Below are 15,859 nucleotides of genomic sequence, written 5' to 3'. Positions count from 1 at the left end.
TTTCAAGTTCTTTCATTGGTAAAATTTTTAACTAGAGCATTGTTTCAGCCGCAAATGAATGCATCAAAATTACAAAAACATGGGCTTTCTCATAGCTTTCATGGTGCTTGGATGTTGGATTGACAAGTATTGTTATAATGGGGAAATTGGATATATTATTGACTTGATATATGTGACTCTTATTAGAAGAAAATCAGAGATATTGGCTGCGATAGAGAGCTATTTGATCTCTTTAACTTTATGGAAATAAAGATTGGTCATGTGAAATCATCAAGATGTGTGGATTATCCACTCATTGTTGGGGACCAAAGCTTATTGGCTGGAATATTCTGTTAGTGGCTGGTGGTGCTCCCTCAATTCAAAATTAAGTGGCCATTACAAAAAAGAGAGAACATAAGAGTTATTTAATGTATTTTTAAAATAAATTAAATAATTACTTTTATGTTTTCAGTCATCTTATGCTGTGTGTAGTCTACAATCCAAAAACAACTCTCAACTTGAGAAGCACACAAGGAACAACAAGAATTAATCAAAGTTTTGAGGCATCTTCACGCTAAAGCAGTCCTGTGTCTTACCTTAGACTTGAAACCCAAGTTCCAACTACGCAATGCAAATACCCGCATGGCCATGGGCATAACATTGTTTCTCTGAACCTTGACATTGTTTGAATGATATGTTAAAGTTCTTAATTTATGTCGCATCAGCACTGTGTGAATAACTGCCTTTAACAAGAATTGACAGTGAAACCAAACAATGCCTCCATATTCCAACTTGTATGAAGCTTTTCCATCTGAACCCCTAGAAAAATAGCAGCAGATTTACCTGGAAATTACTAAGCATACACACCCATGAAAGAAAAAGAGAATGCCTCTTAGTAATGCTTACAAGATATATTAACCAGACAGCCTACAGAAGAAAATGCAGTTAAATAGATATTCCTGTACTGCTAGTTCTGAGGCAGTCCTAAACTACAGACATTCTGGGCAATCAGAATTTGCTGGTTTTAGGCATCAGAATCTTGATCAGTGACACCGGGTCTCATTCTCATCTGTCCTTGGGTGAAGTGTTGCTGTTGGAGGTGTGGTGGCAGCTGTTGCTGCTGCTCATGCTGAAAGTTCGTTTGGAAAGGGAGCTTCTGATTGAAGAAAATTGGTTGCTGAGTCATAGCAACTTGAGATGGCTGCATGTACTGCTCTTGCTTCACTGCGGGCTGCTGAGGGGGCATCTAATTTTTTTTTTTCAACAGAAGAAACAGTTCAAATTCAACAGCAGGCTATCCAAAGCCGAAATGAATTTTTGTAGGGGACACACCCAAAAAAAAGAAAAAAGAATGTGTTCAGGTCTTGTTCAGCAATTTTACCTGAGAAGGCATTGTGGTTCCTTGTGGTTGGGCATCAGCAATTCTTGCTAGGTACATCAGGTTCTGCTGTAACTGGGCTTGATACCTGAATCATTGGCAAATTTTACAAGAACAAGTGTGTGAATATATATGTACCTGTCTAGATGAATCACAAAGTTGCAGATAAGAGCTAACATAATTTTCCGTTCTCTTTCTTAACATCGAAAGAGAGAGAGAGTTAGAGGCAAGATGGCCTTTCAAATTTTTATTCAGAAAAGACACAAATGTGACATATACTAGTAAGGGAAGAAAAAGATTCATCGGTGATGCTCATAAGAGTTCTATGAAGCTGATGAACCGAAGACTGAAAGAGAAGCTCATAATAGTTCATAGCTCCCAGTTCACTTTGAGCCAAAAATTCTGCAAGATTAAGCATGATGCAAAAACTTAGGTTTATCTTATATCACAGATGATTCAGAAACATTAGCTAGATCATAGTTGTTGCTACCCGTTCACTCTCAATGGACACTTTGTCTGAGCTAAGGATTGATGTCAATTATAAATCTTTTAATAAACCAACATTTTTAACAAATCAACACTTGCTATTCACCAATAAGCAGTGCCAGAGGTGAGATTTTTAATGTTGATGTCCAAATTAGCTTTCAGTTGGTATAATACATTCAGTTATGTATGCAGTCTTCGTTTCCAATGCCATGTTAAAAACAAATGTCCACTGAAGGTAATCAGTGATAGGTGAAAGACCACTGAAGCTAATCAGTGATCTGTTATATCATGAACAGCCTTGCAATCTCATCAACAAAGGAGAAGATTAAAAGGATTCACATGAGCGGGTAAGAAATGTGGGGGGCGGGGGGGGGGGGGGGATATTGGAAATAGTCAGAAACATCAAGCTCTCAGCAAAAATATTTGAGTTCAAAATTAGGCAGATCACACCATTTTTGTGCCAGAAAGGAAACAAACAAGATAAATGACATTGCAGTTAGTTTGTAACTCACGAAGCACATTCAGAAACGTTTCCCTTGTTCTGATTCTCCAGTATAGCCATAATCAGCTGCTTGTTCTCTTCTAAGTACTGCATGAATCACAAATAATCACCGTCTTAAACTTATAATCGAACAATGAATTTCATTTTCTAACCAATTTTTAGGCATTGTCTGTTCCATCATAAACAATCAAATCAATTACTAATTAGTAAGTTGTCAGGGTCTATGTTTTGCATAAGAAAAATCTACTTGACACAAATGCTTCAATGTAGGTCACAAAAGCATAATTACGTTGAACCCCATTACAAAGAATAGAACCAGAGGCAGATCAAAAGAACACTCATGTTGAATCCTTATTAACATTAACTAATTGGCGAAACCTGCCTTGTCTTTCATTTTTAACAGAAGAACCACCACCACAGTACCATCCTCTCAATTACCTCAACAATTGTAACCATCCGTGCCTCATCAATTATTTGATCACAGAATGACAGCCAAACTGCTATCCTTTTTTGTTTGGAAGTAATCAAAATTCTCTACTCTAACACACAATCCCTCATTTTATTTTCAAAAGAACACCAAAAATCAGAGAATATGAACAATTCCCAACAGGCCAGCAATATATACATGTAAAACATGGTCAAACAAAGAACTAAACTTTAAACAAACCCCATCAACAACAAGAAAACTGCCAACCCAGAAACACAACAAGCAAAAAAAATCAATAAAACCAAGTTTTAAAGCTCAGAGGGAACACCTTGATCAACTAACACCATTGTCCAGGATTTATAGACACAAGTTAGACAAACAAGTCCTACTACTCTTACCACAAACAAATGCATGCAAGAGGCCAAATCCATTACCAAAAAAAAAAAAAAAAAACCATATCTAGCATGTCCACATTTTAACTTTTTGGAAAAAAAAAATGAAGTGTGTGTACCTTTTGAATCTGCTCAGTGGTGATGCTCAACATTTGTTGCGGTGACTGCTGCATTTAAAAAACAAAACCCAAAAACCCTAACTGCAGATAAGAAATTAAAAAAAAAAAGATTGAGAGAACCAAAGAAAGGAAAAGGTTTGTATAGAGAATTCTGAGGGTTACACCATGACCCTCGAGAAAAATAAAAATAAAAATGTATTCTTTTTGTTTCTCTTTTGCTAAATTTGGTAACAAGACAAGGATTCCCAAACGGTGCCGCGTCAAAGGGTTGTTTTATAGCGTGGGAAGAGACGTCGGACCTGTCAGGCTGGCTAACATGGAATCTAGACTAATCCGCGTTAAAAAATACACAAAAAAAATAAAAAATAAATTGGCTAACCTAGTAAAAGTTTTCAATTAATTCAAAACTTAACACTTGTTGATTTTTTTAATTTTTTTTTATTAAAACAACATGATTTTAATAATTTTAATTTTTTTTAAAATTGATCCCTCTAACCTAAATCTTTTCCCTATTAAAGTTTTACAGCTATGGAAGCATCCCTTTTGTCTGGAAGGGACAAGGAGAGTAGGAAGGCTGGGGGTTTGGTTTGGTAGTAGGTGGATTTTCTTGCCACATTATTATTTATTATCTAAATTGAAAATTTATTTATTTATTTATTGATTTTGATATTTAATATTCATGTATATGCCTTAAATACATATAATTTTTATTTTATATTGAATAATAAATAATATTTATACAATGAATAATAAAAAATCAATAAATAAAAAATAAGCTTTTTACGCCCTAAATATTTATAATAGAATATAAATATAATAGAAGAGATTTCAAGTTTCGATTTATGATTGGTATTTCGCCATTAAAATAGAATACGTCGTCGTACAAGACAAGGAGTAACACCAGCGAGCAAAGACAAAGGGCTTGACACCATTTTAGAATTGAAGAGAGAAAAGAAGAGAAAGAATGGGTTACGTATTGAGAGTGAGATTGGCTTCATTCTTTGCAGGAGCAGCAACAGCATCATTTGCAGGACTCTATCTCCTTTACCAAGATTTCAAGGTTGCCCATGATGCCATCTCTCAACAGGTAATCATCAAAATCTAAATAAAAAAAAACTGCTCTTTTTAAGCTGAATTTTGCAGTCAATATTCACTCCATTTAGCATCCGTGAAAAAGGCAGCGACTTGAGGCTCAATTGGTCCTTATTGCAACATATTAATCATGGGTTTTCATTTTTATCGTCTCTTTTTCACTGTGTTTCTTCGCTTGAGTTGTGCATGTTGTGGAATGGTATTTGTCTGTTGGCATTTGAGAAAAAAAGGTAGAAACTTGAGGTTCAATTAGTCCTTATTGTGAAATTTTAATCATGGGTTTTGAATTTTTTTCTCTCTCTATTTTTATTGTTTTGGTTTTTGCTCTTGATTTTTTGTTTGTTGTGGAAGAATATATGCTTACTGGGAACTTAGTAGATTGATATTAAAATGTGGATCATCTGTATTGATTGCTCTTTTATATGGAATTTAGTAGTACTAAAGAAGTTCGAGGATCCTAAGAGGCAATAAAAATGGTATAGAAGCAGTAAAGCTAGTTGGAGAGAGGTTATATTTGGGAGAAATACGTAGAAGAAGTATATCCTTGTAAGTTGAGAAGGTAGATTTACAAGATTAATTTGTTAATGGTAACTGTACGTGTTTTATGCTCCTGGTGTTGGTCGCTTTTGCAGTGTTACCCTGTCTTTATGTGCTTGTTACTAGGTGTTGGTTGTGTTAATTTAAGGTTATATGGGCTCTTTTCGCAGGATGCTTTACTTACTTGCATTCTTTGATGAGAATTCCATGTCGCCTGTTCAGACAGAAATCAAATCATAATTTGTCACAACTAATGCAATTTTTGTGGAAAACATGCATTTGAAGTCAAAAAAGTAACTGTGGTTTACTTTTGTCTAGAGAAATCGTACAAATAGTAGAGAATGATTTGCAAGTCTGGTAATGGTATCAGAGGACACCAATTGAAATTCCATTGCACATCCAATTTTTAATCTCTTGATTGTATCTTCGTGGTTCATATAACATTCTTCGAGCATTGCCCCCCTTAATGCTGCATCAAAGTGTTTAATCTCTTGTTGCAACATGGAAAAGGGCATAACTGACTGAAGAATGTTAGAATGCTAATTCTGTTATCATCTGTTCATAAGATATTGTAAAAGAAACAGTAGGAATATTGCTCTTGCTTTGCATTGAAATAAATTTTTGGGTGGAGTTATTAGCTCTCCATCAAGTGTTAATGGCACAGTACTTTTCTCTCTTTAAAGGTGAAGGGCCGTTAACAACTGATGGAGTGTTAATAGCCCCAGCCTAAAGATCTTCTGTTCTTCTGGATTAAATGCATGCTTTACAATTGACGTTACCTGCAGCATTATTCTCAAAGGAAGGACCATGGTTTCCTTCTTTAAGTTTTTCTGAATGTGCAAGGCTGTAGGATAGTGGGTTTATAATACAGGACATGAAAGATTCTTTTTGTGTGCATGTTTGGAGAACTTGTGAATTTGCTACTCATATGCTATTATTTACTCTTTCATTCTCCAGGTGGAAAGTGCTCATGAATCACTTGATAGACGGATCTCTGCATTGGAAAAATTGAAACAAAGTGAAGCTCCACAGCCTCTGCAAGCAACAGAATAGGAGATTCAAGATGTTCTACTGTAGTTTGATGTTGTGGCTTCAGACATGTTTTTCTGATAATGCTGTTGGTTTCTATATGGATTTTGTCTCCTTGTTAAAGAATAATCATGACTCCTAACTCTGTATGGTAATACTCAATCAGTTTAAAGAGTCTTCCTGAAGAGGCAAGATTGCAATCTCTATTGGATGATTGGCAATGTATGAGTATTCAAATTTTATATGTGGTTGATATTATTATGTAAGATGTTGGAAAAGTATTTATACATCATGTCTTAAAAGTTGCTGGGTTTTTTTTAGCAACGGCTGGTTAGTTTCTAATGATAGTCTTATTATTTGGTGTACCATATCATCTGAAGGCGTGAATCCGTGAGTGTGGATTCGTCTTAGTAACTGGACATTTTTGTCACTTGTAATTGCTGTAAATAATGCACACCATTCTTGCAGATGCAACTATAGAAGTTTTCATTTGAGATGATGATAAGCTGCGATAAAATCATTACTTGTGCTTCCTATCTCAATAGGAAGAGATAAATGGGAAACTTACACAGATGAGTGTTGCTCGCATTTTGATTCATGGATTGTCCTGAATCGATATGATTTTATCTGGGAACTAGTTGGTGCTTCTATATTGTTTGATTTGCTGTGCTCTGGCAGGACAAGCCTCCCACCTCACCTCGACGACAGTTATTAGAGGCATTTGGAAGGAACACAGCAAAAAAAAAAGGCTGCTTGTTGTGCGCTAATGATCAATCCTGATCATCTTTTTTGGCACATGGAAAGCATCAAAGCTCAAAGTTAGCTCTTCATATTTCACGCATATTCAGCATGCAATAATACAGGGTCTGTGTAAGAGAGCCTTGATGAAAACCTGACTTTCTATAACAGGTCAGGACTCAGGAAGGATATAAGATGTTTTGGTTCGAATTGTTTCTGTTATTTACTCTTCTTTCATGCTTATCATGCAATTTTATAAGAGAACCTACTACATCTCTCATGGATGGTCTCTTATCAGCCACTGATTCAGTGCACTCAAGTGCCAATTCTAGCAGTTTCAAAGCCTTTTGTTGCTCATCTCTATCCCAGAAACTGATTTCTCTATCAAGGAAGCAAACACATTCATCATTCTCTTGCAGCTTCTTCCTCGTCCAGGAAACGATATCCAGACCTTCTTCAAAGCTGGGGTCTACTGGAAACTTTCTGCAAACAATCTCTAACAAAATGACTCCGTAGCTGTATACATCGACTTTCTCTGTCAATCGGATTGAGTATGCATTTTCTGAAATTTTGGACAAGGAAAAAGGAGAAACACAAGACAGGAATTAGTATTTGAGCTTCGACATAAATTTTTCATGATTAATGAACCGAAAGAACGGTTTAGCTTGGTAGAAAGCGACTTACCTGGTGCCATGTAACCTAGAGTTCCTACAATTCTAGACCTCGTCGAGCTTGAATCAGAATCAAGAAGCATTTTTGACATCCCAAAATCTCCAACCTTGGGTTCCAATTCAGAATCCATCAAAATGTTATCTGATTTGACATCTCTGTGAATGATTTGTGGCACGCAATCATGATGAAGGTAAGAAAGGCCTTGTGCAACACCAAGAGCAATGCGATATCGGGTGTCCCAATCCAAAGCCATGCGTGGTTCATGTCTGTGTAGGACATCAAATAATGTTCCTCCAGGCATGAATTCAGTTACAATGAACCCGTAACCATCTTTAATGCAGTAACCCCCCATTCTCACGATATTTCGATGCCTGACTACGCTCAAAGTTCTCATTTCAAGGCTAAAGTTATCCCCAGACAAGCTCACCTTCTTGACAGCCCAATGCTTTCTGGAGTTTGCGGATTCTGTCCTGTAAACTGTGCCATGCTTGCCTCTCCCAATTACATATTCCTCACTCCTGCCTTCTGTAGCACGCATTATATCTTCAAACTGTAAATCTTCTGGCAAATCTTCAGTATGCGATCGACATTCACGAAGAAGTGATTGATCACGGTGATATTTATGTTGAAGGACTCGAACCACTATTATGTAAACCACAGAACAAAGCAATGCCATAGAGATAACAACACATATAATGACACCAGCCAACGCATGCCGGTCAAGCCTTCTTGTATGGCCTTCTCTAACATTCTTGCAGTCTCTTGCATCATTACCTGGCAAACAAAGTTCAGGATTTCCAAGAAAAGACCCTGGATATGAAGCCATTATTCTAATCCATGAAGTTGGAAGCTTGCCAGAGAGTTGATTGAATGATATGTTGACAAAGTAAAGGGAGATCATGTTGTTGAGTTCTGTCGGCATCTCACCATAGAAGCTGTTGCATGAGAGATCAAGAATCTGTAACTTGTCTAGATTGCCAAGGCACCCAGGGATTTTACCAGAAAGCTTATTATAGCTCAGATTAAGAACTGAACTAAAATGGTTGATCTTACTCAAACTGCAAGGAATAGGACCTTCAAGCATGTTACTGCTAAGCTGCAATTCAAAGAGACCTTGAAGAGGAGAGAAGGAGTCAGGAATAGCTCCACTAAGTTTGTTCTCTTGAAGGAGAAGGCTTTCTAATTTTTCCAATGAAGTAATCTCTGAAGGAATTTTTCCTGACAACTGATTCTTACTCAAGTCTATTTTAATGAACTTTCTGCAATGACTGAGGTCAGAGGGAATGCTTCCCGTTAAATTATTAGAAGAAAGTCTCAAGGCTTGAAGATTTGCAAGCTTTCCAAGCTCAGGAGGTATAGAGCCAGAGAATTTGTTCCCTGAAAAATCAATCATCGATAGATTGCTCCAAGAACCAAACACTGCAGGTATTTTTCCTTCAATCAAGTTTCCTCTAACTTCCAAGTAAGAAATCCCAGAGTTCCTCTCCAAATCGGTTGGTATACTCCCCTCTAGAAGATTGTTACTAAGAATCACCCTCCTTAGAGACAAACACTTGCCAATCTCAACCGGAAAGATCCCATTAAACCTGTTGTCCCCAAGGGTCAGAACTCTCAGATTATTGCCATTGCATACATTAGGAGGAATTGGTCCGTAAAGGTGGTTCGAGGTTAGGTCGAGTCTATCAAGATCTGGAGAATTTTTCCCAAGATCAAATGGTACCTCACCAGTAAGATCATTATGAGCAAATGAAAGATAGGTGAGTTTTGTAAAATTGGTGATTTCAGATGGGATTATACCACTCAAATTATTGCTATACAGAGCTAATATTTTAAGGTTGCTCAATCTCCCTATCTGCCTTGGAATATGGCCTTCAACAAAATTATTGGACAAGAAAAGAACCTCAAGATTCTCAAGATTACATATTTCAGGAGGGATGTTCCCTCCTATAAGGTTATTCTGAAGCCTAAATTCAACAAGTGAACTGCAATTTCCAAGCTCAGCAGGCAATGAGCCATCAAGCTTATTGTCAAAGAGAATTAGATTGGTCAAATATTGGAGAGTTCCAACTAATCTAGGAATATGACCAACAAGATTATTACCAGAAAGAGCAATGGTCATAAGCTGAGGGCATTGAGAAATCCTCTCAGATATTGTGCCATTCAGCTTGTTCCCTGAAAGAACAAGCTCTTGTAAATTTTCAAGACCCCATAAAGTTTCTGGAATTTCCCCTTCAAGTTTGTTTCCATCAAGATAAAGAACTTCAAGTTGCAAAAGACCCTTGAAAATCTCTGGTGCAATGACTCCTTCAAAATTGTTTTGAGAGGCGATAAACACGGTAAGGTTTTGGCAATTACTGAGAGTAGAAGGAAGAGATCCAGAAAATGCATTCTCATGAATCAAAAGATCAGAGATTGCGCAGGAAGGTAAGAAATTTGGCAACAACCCTGTTAGGTTATTTGTGTTAAGATACATAAAATTCAACTTTGGCAGAGAAAATATTTCACTTGGAACCGCTCCACTCAAATAATTGTTATACAACCCTAGGTATTCAAGGTTGGTGCAAAAGCTTACCTCAGGAGGAATATTACCAGAAAGAGAGTTGTAGCCGAAGTCTAACTGTACAAGCTTCTTTGATTTGAAAACATCAGCAGGAATTGAACCTTCCAAGCCATTGTCATTGAGAAGAATGGTATTTAGTTGACCACAGTTTACAAGCAAGTGAGGAATAACACCGGTGAAATGGTTTCCACTAAGATCAAGTAAGACCAAATGTTTATGGCGGCAGAGATAAGAAATGGAGTTGTTCAAGACACCAGAAAGACCATATCCTGACAGGTTTAAGGCCTTGACTTGAAAACTTTTGTTGGGATAGCAAGAAACTCCAGGCCATTGGCAAGGAGAGGAAGATGAGCTTGATTGGTTCCATGGCAAGAGCTTTTGAGAAAGTAACGGAAGACTATCTTGGAACTTGAGAAGGTCGATTGCTGATGAAGGTAATGAGGCTGGTGAAGAAGCTTGGAAAAGGGTAAGAGAGATTAGAACAAAACATTGGCAAAGCAGAAACATGGTAACTAATGATCATAGACCAAACTAAACATGACAAGGGAAGTGGTTTGTACCGAAGTTGTGAGCTATATTCTCTGTCTGTGTAATGGTTTTTCTTCTGAATTTATAATGTTTTTTTACTGTTTCCTATGAAACTTTGATGTCTTTATGTGTGTAGATGAGGTGGGGCGGCAAATGCTCTTTATGGGGAAACTAATGGCAGCAGATGTAAAGAAAGAGGTCCAAGGTGTTCGTTTTGGTCGTTTTGTGCAACTTTGACACTTGAATATTTGAGAGAATGTGAAGCTTTGCTTAAAAGAAAAGTTAAATAAGGGCCATGTTGAGGAGATAAGGTGACTATGATTTTTGCCATCTGCCATCTTATTATTTTAAGCCAGAATCATGCACGTCACCAATATAAAAATGATGTTGTTTTCAAGACTCATTAGGGCCAACGTTACTTCAACATTTCTCCATCAATGAAGTATACACAAAGGCACCCTAGCAAATTATTATACCCTTCGTATATTCAATGCTTTCTTTTAACCTCGTGTTAAACAAGTGGATTGTTGCACAACACCAACCTCTAGGCTCTAGGTCTTCCATCTTTTGAGTTCATTCACCAATGAGTTATCTATTAATTCATCTTAAAATCAATTTAAAAGAGGATTTAATCTCGATTGATTTGAAAACTAATTTGAAGACATTATTTACCAATACAACTTATTATTACATCCTTTGTATATTCAATGCTTGCCTGATTCTCTAGTTAATATAGACATTCCTGGTCTGTTGGTTGCTCCAGATTTGTTGCTGATGAGTCCCATTTCCAATTTGGGATTCTTACTATTTCAGCATGTACACAACAATGAGCTTTGCTGCCTATAGGATGATGCACTTGCCAGCAGCCATAAAAACCTGCACCAGCATCATTTGGGGCACTCTATTTCCTTCATAAAGACTACAAGCTCGCCCATGATTCCTTGTTACCACTTGGATATAGGGATATCTCAAGGTAGAAGAGTTTGAAACTGAGGGTGCATGGGGGAGGTATTTGCCCACCAATATTGTTGTTTGGCAGCTTGATAAACTCTAATGTCGTCAACTGCTCTAATTTTACTCTAGACAATAGTTGTAGATATGGCAAGTTTTCTAAACAAGCTGGGAGCATACCTCCTCGATTATTTTTATATTTTTAGTGTTTAAATATAAGATAATATAATATATTTTTATTTTAAATAAATAAGTTTCGTAATAATAAATTATATCTTGAGTTTTGGCCCTTCCTATTATATAATTCCAGCTCCACCCCTGACTGTGTTGGCTACTAATTAACATCCATTCTCCATGGATTATCTTCTTAGTATCCGGAGGAAAACCAGCACCTTAACTTGAGAAATAAAACTAGTGCTTTCCCAACAGCCTTTAATAAGAAACTGCATAGAAGTGATCAGAGTTATAAAAAGTGAGTTAACCTATTTAACTCTCCAAATCTAGGAGAAGGTAAATGTGTCAGCTGCAACGGACGAAGGGAAGGGCCAAGGCGAAGGGAAGATGCGTATAACACATGTAGAATACTATGAAAAGCTAAGAACTCCATCCCTGAGACTAAGCATTGATAATAATATCTACAGTTGAGAGACCAAAGAGTTGAGTTAAACTGGAGAGACATCTAAGGGGATGAAACTCTCTCATGAGAATATTTGAAGACTCTCAAAATATTTACTCAACTAGAACGATCAGAAGAAAGAATTAAAAACAAGGTCGTTCATGATTTCTAGTGGTTCGAAAACTTGAGAGCGTTTCCTCATTGGAATTGCAAGTGTGTCCTTGAACTACCTTTGGTTTTAGCTTGTTTGTTGCTGTCTTTCTTTTCATCACCAGCCATGCTTGTGTTTAATTTACATTGCCAAGGCTTACCCTAGGGGGAACATCACCTGAAATTAAAGAACTATGAATGACATTTAGAAATGTAATTAAGCAGATATATATTGAAGCTCCTAAGCCATTGTGATACAGAAGTCGGCCACAGTTTCCAAGTAGGAGGGGATTAGTCCACTAAAATGTTTCTACCGAGGTCAAGAAGACCAAATGTTTGAGATGGGAAATATGGAATTTTTCAAGATACCAAAAACCCCGAATCCTGACAGGTTTAAGGCCTTGACTTGAAGTCTGCTGTTGGAGGATAACAAGAAACTAGTTGAGAAGGTGAAAAATATTGTTATGCAGATAATTTTTAAAAGTTAAAAGATCAAGGGGTACGAAGATTAGGATTCTTTCCAATGAGTAACGGATAATGCAGAATAATAAGAAAACAAAAATGGTATGCAGATAAGCATAATGCATAGATGAAAGATATTTTAAAAAATGTGAAATATGATCATAAAAGAAGGAAATATGTCTGTAATGAAGGAGGAAATTGATGATATTTGCATGTAAGGAAGAAAGAATCTCTACCCTCCTATAACTGACAGTTGCTCACCACAATGGAAATACGATTTTTCTGAAAAATTCAATTGTAATTCTACCTCTCATCCAATTATCTAGCTATAGTCTTCAGAAACATGATAGTTATTCCAATCCAGCATCCTAATTAAGCCCTCCCTAAAGAACATTAATTCCCCCTTTCCCAGTGAACATGATCATATTGTCCTTCACTAAAATCCTTCACCTGCCAGTAGAATACATGACTTAAAAAGAATAGTTGACTCTCGATACTGTGCTCATGTTCCATACCAGTTCCTATAATCAGATTCAGCTGTCATTTCTATCCACTTGGTCACAGGGAGCTTCCTATATCTGTACATGCAACATTAAGCCCTAACGAGATACAATGCCCACAGAGAGAACAAATCAGTGTTCATAGATGCACAACTGCGAAAATTGTTAGTAAATGTATCCTACATTGAATAAATAAACTTTAAAAACAATACATAAAGTCGAGAATGAGCCACCCACCACAAGTCTTTCGGATGAAAATAAAATCAACAGCGTAGTCACAGCCTGGATACCCTGGACTAAGCTTAAGGAGAAGCAAGTTGAAGAACAACAAACATAGAATGAAGGTGTAAATTTCATATAGAGCCTGCCAAATCAAGCCTGAACCCTGGATTCCCCCACTAAGCTGAGTCCTAGATGTACAAATGTTCCATTCCCAGCTGGTGGCGAAAAAGAAGTGAATATTTCTTGCTGTACTCTTCATCGGAAGTCAATAAATTAATTAATCATATCCAAGAGCAGCAGAACTCAAGATTTGAGTGGAGATAATAGTCTTTTATGGGAATTTACTGATAAAAACACAGCTCAAGACGGAGCAATACAGAAGCTAGTGGTTTTCTAATGTTTGTTAGACCTGTTGGGATTATTTTAATCCCAATAAGAAATCCTCTCATGTCTTCACTCCCTCCAGAAATTATGGTGGCGCGCCGTAATTATGCTTATTTCTTGTGATATTATTATTGAGTAACATGTTGTATTGGTGTTTTCACATATGATTCACTGTTGAGTTGGAAGAATGATATCACAAGATAAAATAAAAGGTTAAAGGATGACTTGAGATAAAAAAAGATAAATAAATCTAAAAAAAACAGCAATTAAAATAATAAAGGTTAAAATTATAAAAATAAAAAAAATCAAAGGACAACAATAAATTTTTAATTTTATATTTAAATTGAAAAGAATAAAAACATTAACAATAAAATAGAATAAAGACCAAAATAATAATAAAAAAGCAATACGCAATCAACCTAGATTCAATTGTGAAATTAAAAAAAATAAAAATTTTATAAAAAAATTTGAGAAAAACAAATCAAAAGAATAAGGATCAAGTTGAAAACACAGTATATGATTGAAAAATCGAACATGTAGAATTTTTCAACATGTTTTTTTACATAAAAAAATTTAAATATAAATAAAAAAACTTATGAACGCATCTAATTACATAAATTACAAACTATTTTGTAAATAAATTAAAAAAGTCATCAATGATAAATAAAAATAAAATTGAAAAAACTTGAGTGACAAATATAAATCAAGATATTTAATACCGTAATATAAGTCATTTGTCCAATTGTGTTTAATTAATATATTTATAAAAATCAATATACAATAGAAATTGACACACACATTAAATTTATTGAATAATAAAAAAAGAAATTTCCATGTAGGGCTGCACATATTAAAAATATTCTAAAAAAAAGTTTTTTTAGAATTAAAAATAAGTTTAATCTATATAAAATATAAAAAAATTATAGATGAATTACACTAACCTCATAAAAAAATTAAACACACTCAATATAATTAAAAAACAATTTTTATTTCAAAAATGTTAAATAAGCTAAAAAAATCATAGAGAAGGGGTATTAAATAAAACATAAATACAAATATTATTCTTAAAAATACATATAAAAAAATAGTAATTAAAAAAAAATAAAAATAAAAATATATATATAAAAAAAAGAATGAAGTCAGACCTAGTGTCTGACACATAAAAAAGAGCCCACACGCAAGCCTTTATTTTTTTTTCTAAAGTCAATGGGGTAGATGACCTTGTCAAGAAAAAATAAACAACGTGTCATCTATAATTATCCAAAATCTGGCACTGTGGCGGCTAGAAAAACAAGGCTCTTGTTTTTTAATCCAAAAACCTATTTTAACCTATTTTTTTTTTATTACAAACACTTAGGAAACACCAGTGAAACCTTGTTTCCTTAAAAAACACAAAAAACTACCTCAAAACCCATAATCAACATGAAAATAAAAAAATTTCCAAACATCATATCTTTTTTTTAGGTGTTTTCAAGATAAGAAAACACTTAATCTTAACTCTCCTCGTTATTTGAGATCATTTGACACAAAAATCAATTGTTTTAGTGGTCAAAATCATTGCTAACAACAATTTTCTCTTTTTTAACTGAAATTCGGTGACTCTCTCTCTTTCTTCCACTGCAAAATGACTAAAAAAATAAAAATAAAATATGATACTAAAATGTAATGTTTAAAATTATAGAAACTGATCAACCAATAGTTTTATAGAATAAGATACTAAAATGAACTTTTTAAACAAATAGCAAAGCTACTAATTATGTTACCTGTGTTTTTCACTTAAGCCCTGTTTCTTTCAATTCAACCCTCACCTCCCAAAAAACATGTAATTGGGATCCAAATTGGGTTCAAAAGGGCTCAATTGTGCAAAAAAACAGTTTAAGGACTAAATTGAGATTTTTCAAAAAAATCACTATTACAATCTACAATGAATTATGAGATGAAGAGTGATAAAAAAAGGTATGGTAAAAAATCTACACGCTTTATATATCATGTTAATGATGAATATGCAACTATACAAAGGGTAAATGAGTTAGAGTCTTATTTAAATGATTGCTCAAGATATGCACCACTTGGTGTGTATTTACTATTACAGTAGCTTTTATGATTGTATTTTAAAAAAATAAGTTTAATAAAAG

General features: G+C 35.1%; 3 protein-coding genes across 3 annotated transcripts; 1 reads left to right on the top strand and 2 right to left on the bottom strand.

Annotated features, from left to right (window-relative positions):
- Positions 1–741: 741 nt before the first annotated feature.
- LOC7464311 (GRF1-interacting factor 3) lies at positions 742–3,857 on the bottom strand. The gene is made up of 4 exons (XM_002317775.4): positions 3,284–3,857; positions 2,356–2,432; positions 1,361–1,445; positions 742–1,225 (listed from the first exon to the last, which is right to left on the bottom strand). The coding sequence occupies exons 1-4, from the start codon at positions 3,335–3,337 to the stop codon at positions 1,004–1,006; spliced, it is 438 nt and encodes a 145-aa protein (XP_002317811.1). The 5' UTR covers positions 3,338–3,857; the 3' UTR covers positions 742–1,003.
- Positions 3,858–4,026: 169 nt separating this feature from the next.
- Positions 4,027–6,261, top strand: LOC7496431 (uncharacterized). The gene is made up of 2 exons (XM_002318427.4): positions 4,027–4,370; positions 5,870–6,261. The coding sequence occupies exons 1-2, from the start codon at positions 4,248–4,250 to the stop codon at positions 5,963–5,965; spliced, it is 219 nt and encodes a 72-aa protein (XP_002318463.1). The 5' UTR covers positions 4,027–4,247; the 3' UTR covers positions 5,966–6,261.
- Positions 6,262–6,749: 488 nt separating this feature from the next.
- LOC7464310 (LRR receptor-like serine/threonine-protein kinase GSO1) lies at positions 6,750–10,461 on the bottom strand. The gene is made up of 2 exons (XM_002317774.3): positions 7,364–10,461; positions 6,750–7,241 (listed from the first exon to the last, which is right to left on the bottom strand). Exons 1-2 carry the CDS (start codon positions 10,416–10,418, stop codon positions 6,859–6,861), a joined length of 3,438 nt encoding a protein of 1,145 aa, XP_002317810.1. The 5' UTR covers positions 10,419–10,461; the 3' UTR covers positions 6,750–6,858.
- Between the last annotated feature and the right edge of the window lie 5,398 nt (positions 10,462–15,859).

This window comes from Populus trichocarpa, chromosome 12, assembly GCF_000002775.5.
Source record: "Populus trichocarpa isolate Nisqually-1 chromosome 12, P.trichocarpa_v4.1, whole genome shotgun sequence".
Classification (NCBI taxonomy): domain Eukaryota; kingdom Viridiplantae; phylum Streptophyta; class Magnoliopsida; order Malpighiales; family Salicaceae; genus Populus; species Populus trichocarpa.
This window is presented reverse-complemented; position numbering and strand designations above follow the sequence as displayed.

Excerpts from the sequence above, each read along its gene's own strand:
- LOC7464311 (XM_002317775.4), bottom strand. The coding sequence starts at position 3,337 with ATGCAGCAGTCACCGCAACAAATGTTGAGCATCACCACTGAGCAGATT. Across the intron at positions 1,446-2,355 it reads AACGTTTCTGAATGTGCTTC|GTATCAAGCCCAGTTACAGC; the intron begins GTGAGTTACAAA and ends CCAATGATTCAG. Across the intron at positions 1,226-1,360 it reads GAACCACAATGCCTTCTCAG|ATGCCCCCTCAGCAGCCCGC; the intron begins GTAAAATTGCTG and ends AAAAAAAATTAG.
- LOC7464310 (XM_002317774.3), bottom strand. The coding sequence starts at position 10,418 with ATGTTTCTGCTTTGCCAATGTTTTGTTCTAATCTCTCTTACCCTTTTC. Across the intron at positions 7,242-7,363 it reads TCTAGGTTACATGGCACCAG|AAAATGCATACTCAATCCGA; the intron begins GTAAGTCGCTTT and ends CCAAAATTTCAG.
- LOC7496431 (XM_002318427.4), top strand. The coding sequence starts at position 4,248 with ATGGGTTACGTATTGAGAGTGAGATTGGCTTCATTCTTTGCAGGAGCA. Across the intron at positions 4,371-5,869 it reads ATGATGCCATCTCTCAACAG|GTGGAAAGTGCTCATGAATC; the intron begins GTAATCATCAAA and ends TTCATTCTCCAG.